The following is an 18,818-nucleotide window of genomic DNA, read 5'->3' on the forward strand; positions in this document are numbered from 1 at the left end:
GCATCCACCCTCTAAAAATAAGCATATGTGCTTAGAGAAAATCTGGTTTATTTCTCTAAGCACCTCCCTAAGAACCTTCTATTGTACAATGCCTAACGAGCTAGCAACTACGATCGACAAAATGCGCATGCAACTATCCACTCCTGATACAAAGAATATAAAATCCATGACTTGTATTGAGCGTTGACGCGGTAAGAGATCAACTTAGATAACCGTTATCCTTTGGAATGCTGATATGAACTTTATAGTTAACATCTGACAACTTGCATGTACCATACACCTAACGTATACTATATTTGGAGTTGTAACAAGTAACTGACAAATTCTAATGAGACTTATGGGGGGAGTAGTTAAATAGGGAAGAAGACTTTTCACAAGGCGTAGAGAAGGAGCTTATACCAAGGTTTTAGCTACCCAACCAAGATATTTTACACAGGGGGTACCGGATTCGCGGTTACCGCGGATACCACCAAATATCACTCAAAATATTTCAAACAATATTTTAGCATATGATATATTTGTATTGAACTCTTGTTGTTCCGAATCTACATGCTAGGTTGTTGGGCGCTAACATTTTGTAACAACAGCGGCTAGGTCACATGTTCAGGCCTACTGGCTGCTTTTCTTTTTGCAAATTTCGCCAACTTAAGTTAAGAAAACAAAATTATGCATGACCGGGATCTCAAACCTCACATATGTGGTTGAGTACCGACTGGGTCTAATCACCACAGCACTCGAATAATTACGTTGTATGAGAGATCGTCCTTTACTTATCAACAGTTTTGGCGTTTAAATTCACGTTAAAAAAACAATGTTTGCGTAAGAGGCCTATTTATGGGGGAACAAGAGCAGGAGCTTGTGCCAAAGTTTTGGCTATCCAACTAAGAAATTTTACCAAGGGGTACCAGAATTGGTGGCTACCATGGATTCCGCCAAATACCGCTCAAAATATTTCAAACAATATTTTGGATTCAATCATTTTAGCATATGATATATCGGTATTGAACACTTCTTGGACAATCTGTATACAAGGCTGTTGCTTTTTGCACATTTCGTCGACTTAGTCGACAAAACAGAAAAAAAGAATGCATGATCAGGAAGTCAAACTTCAGACGTGTGGTTGCGTACAGACCGGATTAACCACTACGACACTCGAAGAATTATCGTTGGATGAGAGATGGTTATGTATTTATCTACGCTTTGAGAATTTAAATTATTATTTTTCTGAAAAATGATTTCTTTTGCTAGGCCTATTTAACACGGGCAGTGGGAAACCGGTACCCAAAACCTTTGCCGTCTACATCAGCTACTCGGCGAGAGTGAAAAATGCACTATGTCAATAAGCTTAAAAGACCGCAAAGTCACAAGAATCACAGGCCGAAAAAAAAAACACCAGACAAGACAAAAAAAATAGATGAGAGCTAGATGGACCCAATTTTTGTATGGACAATGATTGCTTTGGGTCGAAGCTGGTGCAACAACCAACCCACCATTTCGCACGCATCCTAGCGTCTGGACCCATGAACCATTGTCATTCTTCCTCCTCCCATCATCCTTTTCTTTTTATTTTCTACCTAAACGTCATCCTTTTTTTTTCTCCATGGCTACCCCCCTCCAAGGTCTGGCGCTGCATGCTGTCGTGGACATTCTCACCTTTCACACGCCTCTTACTTGGTCTTCCTCCGTCCATCTTCTCTCTCAGAAATACCTCAAAAGTGCGCGACTTGAGCAGTTGCTCCAGCTAGTAATTCTGGTTTTAATTTCCTCAACAAAGGTATGGTTTCTCTTCCCAGCCCTGGTTGATCTTAAATTTTTGTGCTTGTTCCTTGCTGGTTCGAGCGAGTTATTGTCTTGATCGTTGAGATGTCAGCCTTTGATCCGTGGTGCAGCGACTTTCGCTCGGCAGGTTGACTCTCTCTGCTCTCTACTCCAGCCTCCGGGTCTATAAGCCGCGGATCCTAGACGGGAAGACCTCAAAAACTGAGTGAGCCAGCCAAGATAATAGCCCTGAGTGACATATTATCAGTGGGCTAATATAAATGTTTTCCTAGTTCTGTTTTGTTAAACTTGCACAACCAAACATGTCTATCCTAACACACAACGTCACACACCGCAATGCGCTCGCAACTGCGATTAACGCAATGTGGTAGCAACTATCAACTCCCGTAAACAGGAATATTAAAAGCATGACATGTATTTGGCCTTGGCATGGTAAGAGATCATGTATTTATCTACACTTTGAGAATTTAAATTCAAGTTTTTCAAAATATAATGCGCATGCAACTATCCACTCCCGATACAAAGAATACAAAATCCATGACTTGTATTTAGCCTTGACACGGTAAGAGATCAACTTAGATAATTGTTATCCTTTGGAATGCTGAGATGAACTTTATAGTTAACATCTGACAACTTGCATTTACCATACACCTAACATATACTATATTTGAAGTTGTAACAAGTAACAGACAAATTCTAATGAGACTTATGGGTGGAGTTGTTAAATTGGGAAGAAGACTACTCACAAGGTGTAGAGGAGGAGCTTGTACCAAGGTTTTAGCTACCCAACCAAGATATTTTACACAGGGGTACTGGATTCACGGTTACCGTGGATACCACCAAATATCACTCAAATTATTTTAAGCAACATTTTAAATTCATTTTTAGCATATGAAATATTTGTATTGAACTCTTCTTGTACAGAATCTATATGCTAGGTTGTTGGGCGCTAAACTGTTATAACGTCAGTGGTCAGGTCACAGGTTTGATCCCTAATAGCTGCTTTATGTTTTGCACATTTCATCGACTTATGTCGAGAAAACAGAAAAACAATGCACAACCAGGAAGTTGAACCTCGGACGTGCGGTTGAATAGTGAATGAGTTTAGCCATTACAACACTTCAAGAATTATCTTCGATGAGTTATGGTCCTGTATTTTTTTTTTACATTTTTAGCTTCTAAATTATTTATTTCCAAAAAAATATTGGCTTGAGAGGCCTATTTAACAGGGGCAGCGATAAACATAGAAACCACCCGGTATCTGATTTGTTTGCTTGGTACCCATAACCTTGGCATGTACACCAGCTAGTTGGCGAGAGAAAATAGCAGTACGTCAATATGCTTAGATGGTCATAGCAAAAATAAATAAATGCTTAGATGGTGACGTACTCACAGCAAGTACAGACCACACAAAACAACCAACAACACATAGGAGAAGACAGAAAAGGGGGAGGAGGCATCCATGCATTGTTCCATTTTTTTTGTGTTTTTCCACGAGGTGCAAAATAACACCTCTAAGCAGTGTGTAATACACACTTTTCTATATATTTCTGAAACATGTACAACCAGTTATAGTTCTTTCCAGACAATGCTAAAGCATACGCTGTAAGGCCTTGTACAATGGAAGGTGCTTAGAGAAATAACCCAAGTGTTTCTTAAGCACAAATGCTTATTTCCATATGAGGGGTGCCCAATTAGGCATCCACCCTCTAAAAATAAGCATCCGTGCTTAGAGAAAATCTGGTTTATTTCTCTAAACACCTCCCTAAGAACCTTCCATTGTACAATGCCTAATGAGCTAGCAACTACGATCGACGAAATGCGCATGCAACTATCCACTACCGATACAAAGAATGTAAAATCCATGACTTGTATTTAGCCTTGACGCGGTAAGAGATCAACTTAGATAAATGTTATCCTTTGGAATGCTGATATGAACTTTATAATTAACATCTGATAAATTAGATGTACCATACACCTAACATATACTATATTTGAAGTTGTAACAAGTAATAACTAACAAATTCTAATGAGACTTATGGGTGGAGACGTGGAGTAGTTAAATAGGGAAGAAGACTTTTCACAAGGCATAGAGCAGGAGCTTATACCAAGGTTTTAGCTACCCAACCAAGATATTTTACACAGGGGGTACCGGATTCACGGTTACCGTGGATACCACCAAATATCACTCAAAATATTTCAAACATTATTTTGAATTCATTTTTAGCAAGATATATTTGTATTGAACTCTTGTTGTTCAGAATCTACATGCTAGGTTGTTGGGCGCTAACATGTTGTAACAACAGCGGCTAGGTCACATGTTCAAGCCTACTGGCTGCTTTTCTTTTTGCAAATTTCGCCAACTTAAGTTAAGAAAACAAAAATATGCACGACCGGATGTCAAACCTCACATATGGGTTGAGTACCAGCTGAGTCTAATCACCATATGCGTACAGACCGGTTTAACCACTACGACACTGAAGAATTACGTTGGATGAGAGATGGTTCTGTATTTATCTACGCTTTGAGAATTTAAATTATTATTTTTCCAAAAAAATATTTCTTTTGCTAGGCCTATTTAACAGGGGCAGTGGGAAACCGGTACCCAAAACCTTTGCCGTCTACATCAGCTACTCGACGAGAGTGAAAAATGCACTATGTCAATAAGCTTAAAAGACCGCAACGTCACAAAAATCACAGGCCGGGAAAAAAACACATCAGACAAGCGAACCAACTTGTGATTGGATGATTGGAGGGACAGTGGTATCCCCAGCCCACCAGGGTTCAAGTCCTGGTGCTCGCATTTATTCCTGTATTTATTTCAGGATTTTCAGCGATGCGCATTCAGTGGGGGGAGACGTTCGCGTCGATGACGAGTGCCTACAGTGACTTCGTAAATTTCAAGATGATATACCGTCTCAGTCTATCGGAGGTGCTCATAGGGATAGGGTGTGCGGTGTGTGTGTTTATAGAGGTGAGTGTATGCGTGTGTATATGAACGCTTGCGTCTGTACTGTATTAAAAAAAACATCAGACAAGACAAAAACAAAAAAAATAGATGAGAGCTAGATGGACCCAATTTTTGTATGGACAATGATTGCTTTGGGTCGAAGCTGGTGCAACAACCAACCCACCATTTCGCACGCATCCTAGCGTCTGGACCCACGTACCATTGTCATTCTTCCTCCTCCCATCATCCTTTTCTTTTATTTTCTGCGTAAACGTCATCCTTTTTTTTTCTCCATGGCTACCCCCATCCAAGGTCTGGCGCTGCATGCTGTCGTGGACATTCTCACCTTTCACACGCCTCTTACTTGGTCTTCCTCCGTCCATCTGCTCTCTTAGAAATACCTCAAAAGTGCGCGACTTGAGCAGTTGCTCCAGCTAGTAATTCTGGTTTTGATTTCCTCAACAAAGGTATGGTTTCTCTTCCCAGCCCTGGTTGATCTTAAATGTTTGTGCTTGTTCCTTGCTGGTTCGAGCGAGTTATTGTCTTGATCGTTGAGATGTCAGCCTTTGATCCGTGGTGCAGCGACTTTCGCTCGGCAGGTTGACTCTCTCTGCTCTCTACTCCGGCCTCCGGGTCTAGAAGCCGCGGATCCTAGACGGGAAGACCTCAAAAACTGAGTGAGCCAGCCAACAACAGCAGTTTATCTCTTCGCAATCCAATACAGGTGAGTACTCCCTAACTGCGAAGAATCATTTAGGTATCTTTTTCCGTTGTCCGGAGTCCAAGACTGGATTTTCCATTTCAGGTGTTGCGGGCAAATTGCTCGGTCATGGAGACCGCGGCTGGTGGTGAGCGCCTCCCAGGGCGCCGTGCGGATCCTCTTGGGGAAGCTTGGAAACATCCTTGCCACCAAGTACGCGCTCCTCAGCGGCGTACGTGAGGAGATCCAGGAGCTCAAGGACGAACTGGAGAGCATGACCGGCTGCCTCCGCGACCTGGCTGATCGCGACGACCACAGCCAGCAGGTAATTAATATGGTCCGAGTATTTGAAATTTGAATGACAAATGACCTCTCCTAATGAATTCCGGAGTTAATCGCTTGCCGTGCGTGCGTATTTGCAGACGAGGATCTGGATGAAACAAGTGAGGGAGGTGGCGTTCGACGCGGAGGACTGCATCGACAAATTCTGCCGTCATCTCGGCCAGCATCCCGGAGATGATCCAGGACTAGCGAGCTACCTTGGCAGGATAATCAGCCTCCTGCGAACGATGGGGTTGCGGGCTAAGCTGGCCGCCGAGATCACGGGGCTTCAGTCTCGCGCCAAGGGCGTGAGCGACCGGCGGGTCAGGTACAGGCTAGAAGATGCGGCAGGAGCTGGTCCTCGCAGCTCGAGCAAATCGCTCCACTCCTCCGGCTACAATCTGCGCCGCTTGCTTCCATCTGAGCTCGGCGGCGGGTCAGGCCTCGTCGGGCTGGACGGCAGGACAAATGAGGTGGTCGGCCTGCTGAAATGCGGCGAGGCACCTCGCCGGGTGGTGTCCATCGTCGGATTCGGTGGCCTCGGCAAGACCACCCTCGCCACCGCCGTCTACAACAGCCCGGAGCTGCGCGACATCCAGTGCCGCGCTTTCGTCGCTGTATCCCAGACCTACGATCTGCGGTCCCTTCTGGAATCCCTGCTGAAGCAGCTTGTGGTTGTACCGGCGGGAACCTCTGACGATAACCATCCCCTCCGAGGAATCAAAACCTGGGGCATAACTGAATTCCCCGATAAGTACACAAAACACTTGACGGATAAGAGGTAAGAATATAATATGTTGAATTAAATATTTAACTGTTTGCTGCAACTGCGAGCGATAGGATACTACATGTTTGATAGAAAAAATTCATGCTTTGTATATTTGCATATCTTTTTAATCTTTGTGTACTTGCATCTCTAAAAAAAGATGATGATATCAACTTAGATGTCTATGTCACATCTAGATGATAACGTTGGATTTCGCCCACGGATCAATCACATCAAAATCGAGGAACACGCACACACATAAAAACTTTTATAGCCAGGGGCCCTTGTCATGTCCCTTTTTTCCTTTTATTTCTCTTCGGTTTTTCTCCCTTTTCATAGTACAACTACACTGTGCAACCTTTATGTGTACATATATACACAACCAAGCTACTCACTTGAGCCATAAACACCGTGATACAATAACAATGCCTAGTCCTACAAACTCTGACACTAAGAGCCCGTTCTTTTTTGGCCTTTTTGCTTTTAGAATAAGATGTCCTTGCCCAGCTTTTCTAGAAGCCCAACCAAAAAATTTGATAGGCTCCTAAAAAAATATTTTTCGTTGTGTTTCTACAAAAAGCCGGGAGGTTCCCAGCTTATTCTAGAAGGCACCAAAAGAACTGGACCTAAACCTTGCATAAACTTGAACTAGACTAATAGTACTCAACCTTTCTTTTGCATGGTAATACGTGTTTCGTTGATAAATCATAAAGATCATAGTATACGTAGACACGGATCTGACAAAACTGAAAACACAGCAGAATGCTAGCCTTTGCACAAAGGAACGCCAGACAAGAAAGAGAAATACAATCAAGATCGAAGAATCCCGTGAGCTTCACACCAATGCCCATCATCTACCTCTGGCATCACTATAGCAGCCACCAACGAAAACAAAAGACGGTTCACCTCCTCACCCGAGCTTGACGCGGCTCCATCACTGATATGCAACTTTGCGGACCTCCAAGGTGGCTCACCAAAGACGAAGACATTGCCGTTGAACGAATTGGACCAGGGCAACACTCCGGACACGCCATCGAACTCCAGATCTAGCATCCCCGCATGACTAAGACGTCGGAGAAGAAAACCATACCTGCCTGCCACGAACCACAAACCAAGCACACGATCCACCAACTTTCAGATGTCGCTGATGCATACCAGAATCTGCATCCACTCCTGCACTACCTCCCAAGTTCCGCGCCGGCGCTAGAGCAAACGCGGCCACAATGGCGGAGCCCGACGACACAAGTCCACCACGAGGAAGTCGCTGCCGCCATGCCATTCTTGCATGAAAATACTGGTTTTCAAATCTAACCCAAATATAGCCAAGATTGCCTCATCGGAAAAGGATATGAAAATTCTTTATTCATCGCCGTCATCGCCGCCGCCGAAGTCAAGACGATGAATAGCCTAAAACTTTAAACAACTAAAGCCTAAAACAGTTCATATGCATGAAACCGGCGACCGCCCTCACCACCAATAACTGAGGTCGTTAGCGGGAGTGAGCCGCCAGAGGACGGCGGCACGGCCCTCTGGCGGCGGCTGCAGGATCGCCTTTCTTTCTTCCCTCGGAAAGCTATACACATACTGCCAATTAACTCTACCTTCACAGGTACATGTTGGCTGACTTCCAAGTAACTAAGCCACGTGACGCACGCAAAGGTTTTTATTCAAAACGAGCATCTCTCAAAATTACTCTAACAGGCACGCCCTGAAAATTTACAACGAAGATAAAGCAAAATATTACTGCAGTTTGGAACTTCTTTATTCGTTTTTCAATCAGCTTCACCCTCTTCGATAATTTTTTCCAATTTGATTCATTTTGCACACTCCTCTCCCCTAGAACTAATGTACTTCAGTCGCCGGTGTTCCAAGGCCGGCAGTAGCGACGAGTGATCGAAGATTTGTTCGAAGGTAGATATGAGTGGCGGATAATGATGGTAGCGCACAGAGACATGCAATTTACCCAGGTCCAGGCCCTCCCGGAAAATGTAACATCCTACTCCCTGTGGTGGTTATATTGTCCGAGTGCTTGTCGGCGAGCAAGAGGATCACATGAGAGTAGTTTCTTGTGTTATGAGTTCCTGGCTATGGGGGTGGCCGAGAAACAAGATGGGTAGGAGAAACCCTAGTGCTAGGTGGTTCTAGAATATCTTGGATTCCTTCCGAGAGGGCCCTAGTTTGCTTTATATACTTGACTGAGCTAGCTAGGGTTAGATGGCCTGGGTTAGACTGGTGGGCTCCCAACTATGGGTCGAACTAGATCATGTCACACGCCAGTCATTTGTTGTGACCTTGCCTCTCAATCAGTTCTGGTGCTAAGCTGGCCCATGGGCATGAGTGGCTGACTCTGACCGCTAGGGTTGATTAGCTAGCCCCTTGTCTTCCTGGTGGTACATGTGTGTCGTATCCCCATAAGTAGCCCCCAGAGCAATGGCGGAGATAGGGGTGCCAGACAGGGCCCTGCCCCCCCCCCCCCTAACATCACTGACTTAGGCCTAGTATGAATAGTAACTGTGATCTTTTCCTACTAAAATGGTGGTTTTTGATGGATTGGCCCGCCCCAACAAGATTTAACAATACTCGGCCCCCCTTATCCAATTTTTCTGGCTCCGCCGCTGCCCCGGAGTACCGCATGATCTACCTATTGGTAGGTCGGGATGGATTATTTGAATTCATGCAAAGGAAAGATAAAAAAAGGAGACACGGCAACTCAGTGGTTATCCGTCACATGTAGGCACCCGGCTAGAGCTTTGAATGGCGCCCATGAGACCCGAGCGAGTCGCTTCCAGCTAGTGACCCATCGGGGGAAACATCTTTCATTTATGTTCTGAAGCAAGGTCTTAGATTGTGACACTCGAAATTCTAGTCTCCTGGGCCCCGACTTCTGGCCCATTGGGGCCACGCCATCGGCGTCCTTGGCTTAGATGTGCCCGAGAGATGTGTGGCATATGAGGACGAGTGTGAGCGCTTGTGGCTAGTGGGTCTCGGGTTTTTCCTGGAGACATGTTTTGTTTGGTGCCTCCTTCTTGTCCGCACTGTAGTGATTGGATGTTGGGGCACAAGTTGTGGCGCCGCGTAGGTCGTGCTTGGTCAAATGGTCATGGGAGGGAAAGATTCCCACTATCCCCATCTCCCCGATTGAGTGTCTGGCAGAGAAGAATGTGTGCCTCTATTGGGTTCGCTTTGGTTCCCAATGCCAAACATTTCTAAGACTAGTCACAGTGGGAGTAACATATGTGGAAACATGCATACTCGTGCAAAGTCAACGAGACATATTAGTGTACATGTCATAGTATTAAACGAGAAAAGAGATGGTGGTGGTAACATATTATGTTATCATCATATAAAGGTCACCAAGAAAATATGATTTTACAAGCTAATGAATGAAGGCATTTATGATACTACTACTAGTATGTATGCACGCGGAATGCACATGTCGGTTACATTATAGAGTCATTTTGGTCAAGGAAAATAAATCATGGAGTTCCCAGAGAAATGATTCAAGACACATCAACCTTATGCATGTACAAAAGACGAAAGAAATACCTGGAATTATGCAATTAGCACAAGAAAGGTTCTCGTATTCATATGCAGTAAATATCACTCTATCACATGCAAAGAACGTACTCCCTCCGGTCCTTTTTACTCCGCATATTAGGTTTGTCTCAAGTCAAACTTTGCAAAGTTTAACCAAACTTAGATTAAAAACTATCAACATTTACAATATTAAATATGTATACTATAAAACTACATTTCATAATGAATCTAACAATGTTGACTTGGCATTGTGAATGTTAATATTTTTCTATAAGTTTAGTCAAAGTAGAGATACTTTGACTTTGGACAAAATCTATATGCGGACTCAAAAGGACCGAAGGGAGTATAATTTAAACAAACCTGGGTAGATATGTTTTAATCTGACATTTACTACAACTTTCCACCAAAAAATGCACACGTGAGTCAGCGAAGTCATGTATGTGCACGACACACTGGTTTGACTTGTTTACTTTTACAGTTTTTCATTCAAATTTCTGGCCGCCTGTCAGACTTTAGTAGTACGGACCCAACTCTTCCGGGATCTGCTTTGGTAAAAAGAATTGAACGCCTCCGGGGGATGCAACTATGGTGTAGTGGCTCAGTTGGGGAGAGCGGCTAATCTGCACCCGGGCTCATGGAAAAATTCAAAACAAATACAAACCAAATTCAAAAAATTCCAAAAAAAATTATGTGGTAGATAATTTGATGCGTGAGGTCCGCTCCAAAATTAACCTTGTTTGGACATTTGAGCAGCTCTGTGCAAAAAAGACAAAACCGGGTCTATAAAAAAGTTTACTGTTCACGAACTGTTTTGACCCGATTTGTCTTTTTTGCATAGAGCTACTCAAATGTCCAAATGGGTTGAATTTGGAGCGGACCTCACGCATCAAATTATCTACCACACAATTTTTTTTGGATTTTTTAAATTTTTTAGTATTTGTTTTGAACTTTTTTCTGACCGGGAGCAGATGAGCCTGGGCACCGATTTGGATTTTCGCTCAGTTGGGTCCCTAGCCAAATAAAATAGACATATACTACCTCCGTACTAGTTTATTGATCTTTCTAGTATTTTGTGCCAAACTTTGACCATAAATTTAACTAAAATAATAATAATACATGTCACCAAAAATTATATTGTTGAGTTTGTATTAACATTTTATTAGTTAAACCTAAGGTCCAAATTATATAGTTTTCAACGTTATTATTTTATGCATTAACATTTTATTAGTTAAATATAAGGTCAAAATTTAGCATAAAATCTAAAGGGGACAAATAAACCAGGACGGAGGTAGTACTGGGCTGGGTGACTGGTGCAAACACTATGTGCTACAGTAGCCACGAATTCCAGTGCTTTAGGCCGTCAGATGAAACGGCAAAAAATGCATTTCAATGTCCCAACTCAAACTTGCAAAACTGATACACTGTATAGATAGTATAACATAGATAATACTTTATACTATGAAGATAGTAACATATACTAGGGTCATGAGTTACTCACAACTATGACCAGCCTAACGCCATAAGGCAAACCATTGGGGTCGGGGAAACGGGGTGTCGCTGACGTGGGGTGTCATGTTGACGTCTTGAATGATCAGGTCAAAGTTGAGAAGTGGTGTCCCAAGGGGTGTGACATCTTGGTATCCTACCTCCTATAAAGGTAGGTTGTATGTTGACGAGGGTATCCCTACCGTGTAGGCTGACATAATTAAGAGCCAACGAAGAGCCCATGCCCATTGGTGCTAAGGTCCAAATAACAACAGCAGGGGTTGGCAGCCTAGTCGGAGTGGATACCAGTCGGGGAATAATCACCAGGTGGTTTACCCACCTATCAGGTTCATCGGCCAGTCCATCTTATTGGCAAACCAATGGACAAGGGCATTCATGGAGACGTTGCGCGTGGAGCTCCACTAGGCATTAAGACCATGAGGATCTAGCAGACTCTCAATTTGTCGTCGTCATCTTCCACCATTCCATCTTCAGAAGTAATCGATGTATTGTCCTTGCCAGACCCTTCTGCAGTCGACGTCACCACGACGCCAGACAGCGTAACCGTTTTATGCTCTCCAATCAAATGGTATCCAGCGCCCAAGACCCCGCTGCACCTTGCCACCAAGACTCACTGTGTTGAAACTGTAGATGGCACACCACTCCACCTTGATCACTACACAAAAGAAGCATGCAGAGACCTGTGCCCAGCCACCGAAGCCAGACACTTGGCCCTCCTGCCCATGTACAACCCCAAGACGATGCCCCCATGGGGGTGACAACGCAGGAACCTCGCCATCATCCAATCCGGAATCTGAATCTGGGGTTTTCCCCGGGGCACACAAGGAGCACGAATATCCCCACGACGCCTCCAACGATGTAACGACGCCCACAGGCCCCGCCACCAGTGGTTTCGACAGAGCCCGAACCAAGCTTTCGCTGGCAAACTCACACCCATCACCGGCTGGTCCACCAGATCCTCCTCCACCGTCATCCAGCACGCCCCATGTAGACGCCCCTGCCACCAGGAAACCGTCCATAACCGGAGCTGCAGTGGAGTCACTGCCTGGAACGACCGCCTACCTGGATGAGCTGCCGACGGTAGAAGAATCCTCATCGCCGCGCCACCGACGCCAGACGACGCACACATCGAAGCAGGACACCCACACGAATCTCCATCGCATCCCCGTCTCGGAGCCACGAAGAAGGCCATGCCGCCCCATCATCTGTTGCCTGGGCTTTGCCCCGCGGTGCTCCGGCGACGCCGAGCAGAGGGGCGGCGACGGTCGTAGCCCTATCAGGAGGGAGGGAGAGAGCAGATTGGATCGGGCCATCGGGGATCTTTTTTTAGATGTATATCACTTATCTTACTCTTCATATATGCAACGTTTTACATGGGGCATGTACGTTTCTTTTCTCCCCCACCGGTATGTCAATTTCAATTCTATGGGAGCGTATGCACGGACTGTATTATAGGAACGTATATGCCAGTTAACAGTGAATCCACGCGTAGAATATTGATATAAGACAAATCTGGCCGCAAATACTCTGCTGGTACTATCCATAATAGAATTTTGATTTGAAATGTTATAAAAAGAATTATTTTATGATATTTTAGGAAGGCATTTGGGGTTTGATCCGCTAATAGAACTGCCAGTGCACTTGATTGTTTGTAAGAATATAGCAAAACAGAGTGTGATAAGGGTTTATGATAGTAGCTATTTTTTTTCCTTTTTCGAGAAGGAGGCTGTACCCCATGGTTTTGTTAGCTTACTATTTTTTGTTTTATTTTTAGGTACTTAATCGTTCTTGATGATGTGTGGACGCCAGCAGCATGGAAGTATCTGAATGAGTATTTTCCCAAGAATGAAAAACAAAGCAGAATCATAGTTACTACACGCACTCACGATGTTGCAAGAAACTGCTCCACCCATGACCAAATCTATGAGATGAAGCACTTGGAGCCGGAAGATTCAGAGAAGCTATTCTTCAGGATAGTGTTTGAGTCCGACGAATGTCCGGACAGACTGCAGGAAGTCTCCACAGCTATATTAAAAAAGTGCAATGGTTTGCCTCTAGTCATAGTAAGCATAGGTCGTATGCTTGCTCAGAGGGAAAACAAGATACCCGCAGATTGGCAAAAGGTATGTCGTAGGCTGGGTCCTGAACTAGAGACAAACCCCACTTTAGAGGCAATGGGCCGGATACTTACCCTTAGCTACAATGACCTGCCCTACAATTTGAAAGCATGCTTCTTGTACCTGTGTGCTTTCCCCGAGGATTATGAGATCAAAAGAGGGCCTCTGATTAGGCGCTGGGCAGCCGAAGGCTTCATCGCTGCCATGCGTGGGCTGAGTTTGGAAGAGATTGGTCAGAATTATTTCGACGAGTTCATCAGTAGAAGCCTGGTCACCCCTGGAGTGATTTCAGACACCGGCAAGGTCAAGAGCTGCAAGATTCATGACATAATGATGGAAGTTATAACCTCCAAATCAGTCCAAGAAAACTTCATGTCGTTCCTAGGGAGTTCGGAAGACAACATTACAGCTGGCCATGACAAGATCCGGCGGCTCTCCATCCATCCCGGTGGCACCATGGAGAATAAAGGCTTCACCAGTCAATACTTGACCCATACCCGTTCTTTGACAATTATTGGCAGCACTCAAAAACCAGCAGCCATCACTTTTTCAGGCTTTACTCTTTTAAGGGTTCTAGACCTCGAAGGATGTCTATGGTTAAGCAATCAAGATTTGAAGGACATTTGCAAACTGTCTTTGCTGAGCTACCTGAGTCTTAGAAGCACATCCATATCCGAAGTTCCAAATGCAGTAGGGAAACTGAAAGAATTGGTGACATTGGATGTAAGGGGAACATCTGTGGCTGAATTTCCCAGAGGCATCACTAAGCTCCAAAATCTGAAGCACCTAATGACAGGCAGTTATCAGTACTATACAAGGTCACGAAGTGTTAAGCATCTGTTAACTGGAGTGAAGCTACCTCGCGGATTACAGAATATGTGTGCCCTGCAGAGGATTTCTACCATAGATATCAACAAAAGCTTCCGTTCAATGGATGAGCTGGGGGACTTGTCTCAGTTAACCAGGCTTTACGTGGTCAGCCATGAGGCAGTGGAGGATACAAGCAGGTGGGAGACCTTCGTCAAGTCCTTGAATAAGCTAAGCAGCTCCCTTCGATACCTATCGATTCAGCGATTAAAACTAGCATGTCAGCCCACAAATGATTATATATCCCCACCTCTCTTTCTTCACAGCCTACACTTGTGCGGACGAGTAAGTTTGCCGCCAAACTGGTTTTCATCGCTCAGTGACTTGGCCAGTGTGTCAATTCGAGAGACTTACTTTGGCGCTGAGTTGATAGAGGTCCTAGGGAAGCTTCCCGGTCTTCTTTCATTCAAGATATATGCATCGGGAATAGAATCCACAGAAACTCGATTGTGCTTTGAACCGGATCGATTTCCACAGCTGAAGCAACTGGTCCTCGATAATCCGTCAAATTTCTCCGAGGAGATCAGCTTTTGCGGGGGCGCAACTAATCTTGAGAGGCTCACATTGTCAATAGTGAAGGTTCCCAGCAGAGGCATTTCAGGCATTAATGACCTTCTGAAACTAAGAGAGGTTGAGTTCTTCGGCTCAATTGTTCAATCTCTGGTGAACACAGTAATGGCTGTGGCCAGGGAACACCAAAATCATCCTAGAGTCACCTTAGAAGGTCAACCTACGGAAGATCAATCTACGATAGCCCAACCCATGGAAGATCAACTACGGCCGGAAGCTGCCTAAGCATCTTGCTGGCAGGTACATTTCTAGAACCTGGCTGGCATTCGTTTCTTTGTTGTTTTATGAAAAATATGATGCCACACGTGTGATCACAAGAAATCGACCCATCTTTTCTCACGAAACAGCATGCAGCTGTAGGCATGAACCCTGGAGGCTGGAGGCGCTGCAAGAACCAATAGTTGATGACGGGTGTGCTGGAACTTGGGGTCTACACTCTCCCTCGAGCCGATGCGTGTGCATAGATTAGTTTTTGTGAGTTCGTTCCACGCCCCGGTGGCGCCTACATGCTCTGTTCTGTTTATTTCACTCCTAACAATATTAGCTCTCTTCTTTTTCTCCTTGATGGAATGTTATCCACGGCTTGTGAGGGAACCTCTTTGTTTTAGACTTTCGAGTGATTATTTGGAACCTCTATCTTTTGGCTACTGTGGAACATGGTAATTTTAGAGCTTAAAGACTGTACGACCTTACCTTCTCCCGGTGGAATTTTATTTATCATTTGTTATTATGCCTCGGAAAGTTCCAGTTAACTATATCGTGGACCGTAGAGTTATTGATTCTCAAGGTAAGTGGGATTCAGTCAGAAATACGATGGATGGGTGAAGCTATCATGTTGATTACGTTCAGTAAAGAGACCGACTGCCTGTCCTATGGGACGGTAATCCGCTAGTTCAGTAAACAGATCAAGTTGCGATTTACCTTTTTTTTTGTTTTAGACAATAGTCGCAGTTTACGTACGTTGTGGATGGCGAGCCCCAAGCGACATATGTCCTCTAGCACGATTTACCTTTTTTGCTTTAAGTCTATAGATTGTAATCCCAATTGTAGTTGGATATATACTACTAGCAAATTAGATGATAGTATTTGCCTTGAGATAAGCATATTCTACTCTTGATCTTATAGTTTCAGGGCTTTGCCTTGAGATAAGCATATTCTACTCTTGATCTTATAGTTTCAGGGCATATATATAAGCATATTTTCTGTGCTTGTTTTCCTCGGTGTCCTATCCTTACTTTCGATCATATTATCTTTTAGCCTTTCTTTGTTCTAATTTTCTCTGACATTATCGTTTTTCTCGGACAATCTTTTGACCTAGCACCAATCAAATTGTTGTTGAAGAAACCAGCATTTTTTGCTAATTTTGTCCCCTCAATGAACAAACTGATAAAATAATAGGATTATGTGGCACATCACTTCATCGCCCAGGAGCATTTACACTCTTTAATATGAAATACAGAACACTAAAATCACAGTTGCACAGCAGCTAGATGTGAATGAATCGATATCCCAGCCTATGATGAGGCCATATGCTGAAATGTTTTATTCTTATTCCCAAAATAAAACCACAATTAATCAACATAGGGCTCTTCCCAACAAGAAGAAGCAGAGTGGAAAGGAAAACACAACAGATAACAGATGACACTTGCTCAAAACACAAGCCCTGACCCCTGGAGCTAGGGCTGGGCATTCGGTTCCCCCGAACCGATCGGTTCGGTGCTTCGGGTTGTCTAAAGATTCGGTTTCCAGATTTTGTTGACCAAACGGTTTCCTAGAAAAATACTAACCGAGAGTTTCTGTACCACTTAACCGCATGAGGATTTAATTGCTTTTTCTTTTTATGTGTGTGAGGATGTTTTGTGCTATTCTACACGGACCCTTTTGTAAATTTAATTGGTTTATACGGAATCTATTTTGCGGACAATACAAATTGTATAGTAAAATCTCACAAATTCATTTTAGGGTAAAATTGTATACTGTTTTTAGAGGACGCGGTTTTAGCGGATCCGTCTAAGGCTGTCAAAGGAGGCTGTTTTCATCCTCCCAGATCGCACTCTACCCATCCATGGCTGAATCGGCCGGCGGCGGTGAGCCCCGGCTCCCCGAGGAGCTCGTCCTCTGGGAGATCCTGACGCGCCTGCCGGCGAGGTCCCTCCTACGGTGCCGCGCCGTCTGCACATCCTGGCGCCGCAGCCTCACCTCCGACACGGGCCTCCTCCTCGCGCACCATCGCCACCAGCCGGCGCTCCAGCTCGTCACCACCGGGGACGACCTGGAGGGCAGGATCGACGCGCTGGACCCCCGCGCCGGCGAGCGCCGCCCCGTCGCCCGCACGGACCGGGCCGCCTCCCCCATGGACCTCGTTCTGCTCGCCGCCTGCTATATAGGAATGGCACGGTATGAATGGAACGCTCGCCTCAATCTTAAGCGGTAATGGTAGTGTCGATGAAACACCATTGTTCGATGGGTTGTCAGCTGTGGTGTTGCTTCCTGAACTAGATAATTCTCAGATTGAGTAAGATGCAGTAGTCCATGCCAGCCAAGTTCATTGCTGCTTAACCCGAGTAAGCAGCTCTAGGCTCTTAGTTGACGATCCTTATTATTCCTGGTTATCTGTGTTCAGTGTCAAGCAGAATCCACCGAAACTTGGTCTTCTGAAATAAAATGTTTATGTTATGCCTTTCATATCTTCAGGTGTATAGATTCCATCTCATATATAACGCTTCTATGATAGGATAGCAAATTATATGATAATTTGATCTCGACATAATCATATTCTACACATGGTTTTACAGTTTTGAGGCATATTCTTTTTGCTGTGAGTGCTTCTTTCAGTATGTGTTTTGCATATTGTCAGTGTCCTAACCATACTTCTAATCTTGTTATTGTTTAGCCTTGTCTTTCGTTTAGTCCTCATTTGTTTTACCCCATTACTGGTTACCTCACATAATTTGAAGTTTTGAGCTAGCACCTAGCAAACTGTTCGGCAAGAAATTACTATTGTGTGCTCATTTGGTCCCCTGTATGAACAACCTGATAGAATAATAGGATGATGTTGCCCATCTCACTGTAAGCCTGCTATCCTATAGGAGTATTTCACATGTGACTGTAATAACTCATTTTTCTGTTTTTGCTATCTTGATTGATTTATTCTCTCCAGTCTCCGCAGCAAAATAGCCAACCCTAGGTCTGGATCAATGTCGGTTTCTTCTTGGTACAGCTTCATAAACCATTTCCCTTCTTTCCAAATGCTTATGTTGCGACACATATGCTTCATGAACTCTTGATTTTGAGCATCTTTTCGTGCTGCACATGTGTGCTCTTGATTAAACTGTTGTAGCTGCCCAAACTAAATGCCTCTTAATATCAGTCCTTTGCTAAATACCTACTACTTAATGTTTGTATTTGTTTCATACAGGTATAACCCTACTCTTACTGTAACAAGTATCAATGTTGTGTTAATCGATATGATATCTGAGAGTCATCTTCATCGGAGGTTTTTGTTTCGAAAAATATCGGTTCCTGCTTTTCACCTTATTTTTTGACTGTACCAATTTACGCACTTTGGTTAGATTTTCTTGTAAATCTGCGAAGTTTTTGACATTATCCTGACAAACATTTTTCTATGATATTCTTTCTGGTGGTCTTGAGATATACCACATGCATTATTTCTAGGAATAGGACTGATTATACCCTTAAGCCTAA

General features: G+C 44.1%; 2 protein-coding genes across 2 annotated transcripts; both read left to right on the forward strand.

Annotated features, from left to right (window-relative positions):
• Positions 1-5,022: 5,022 nt before the first annotated feature.
• On the forward strand, positions 5,023-15,338 carry LOC123055532 (disease resistance protein Pik-2-like). Its single transcript, XM_044479519.1, has 4 exons — positions 5,023-5,096; positions 5,535-5,754; positions 5,852-6,531; positions 13,334-15,338. Exons 1-4 carry the CDS (start codon positions 5,023-5,025, stop codon positions 15,336-15,338), a joined length of 2,979 nt encoding a protein of 992 aa, XP_044335454.1.
• Positions 15,339-17,109: 1,771 nt separating this feature from the next.
• Positions 17,110-18,742, forward strand: LOC123048363 (uncharacterized). The gene is made up of 2 exons (XM_044471480.1): positions 17,110-17,510; positions 18,532-18,742. The coding sequence occupies exons 1-2, from the start codon at positions 17,179-17,181 to the stop codon at positions 18,656-18,658; spliced, it is 459 nt and encodes a 152-aa protein (XP_044327415.1). The 5' UTR covers positions 17,110-17,178; the 3' UTR covers positions 18,659-18,742.
• The last annotated feature ends 76 nt before the right edge of the window (positions 18,743-18,818 follow it).

The sequence above is a fragment of the Triticum aestivum genome, chromosome 2D (genome assembly GCF_018294505.1).
Source record: "Triticum aestivum cultivar Chinese Spring chromosome 2D, IWGSC CS RefSeq v2.1, whole genome shotgun sequence".
NCBI lineage: Eukaryota > Viridiplantae > Streptophyta > Magnoliopsida > Poales > Poaceae > Triticum > Triticum aestivum.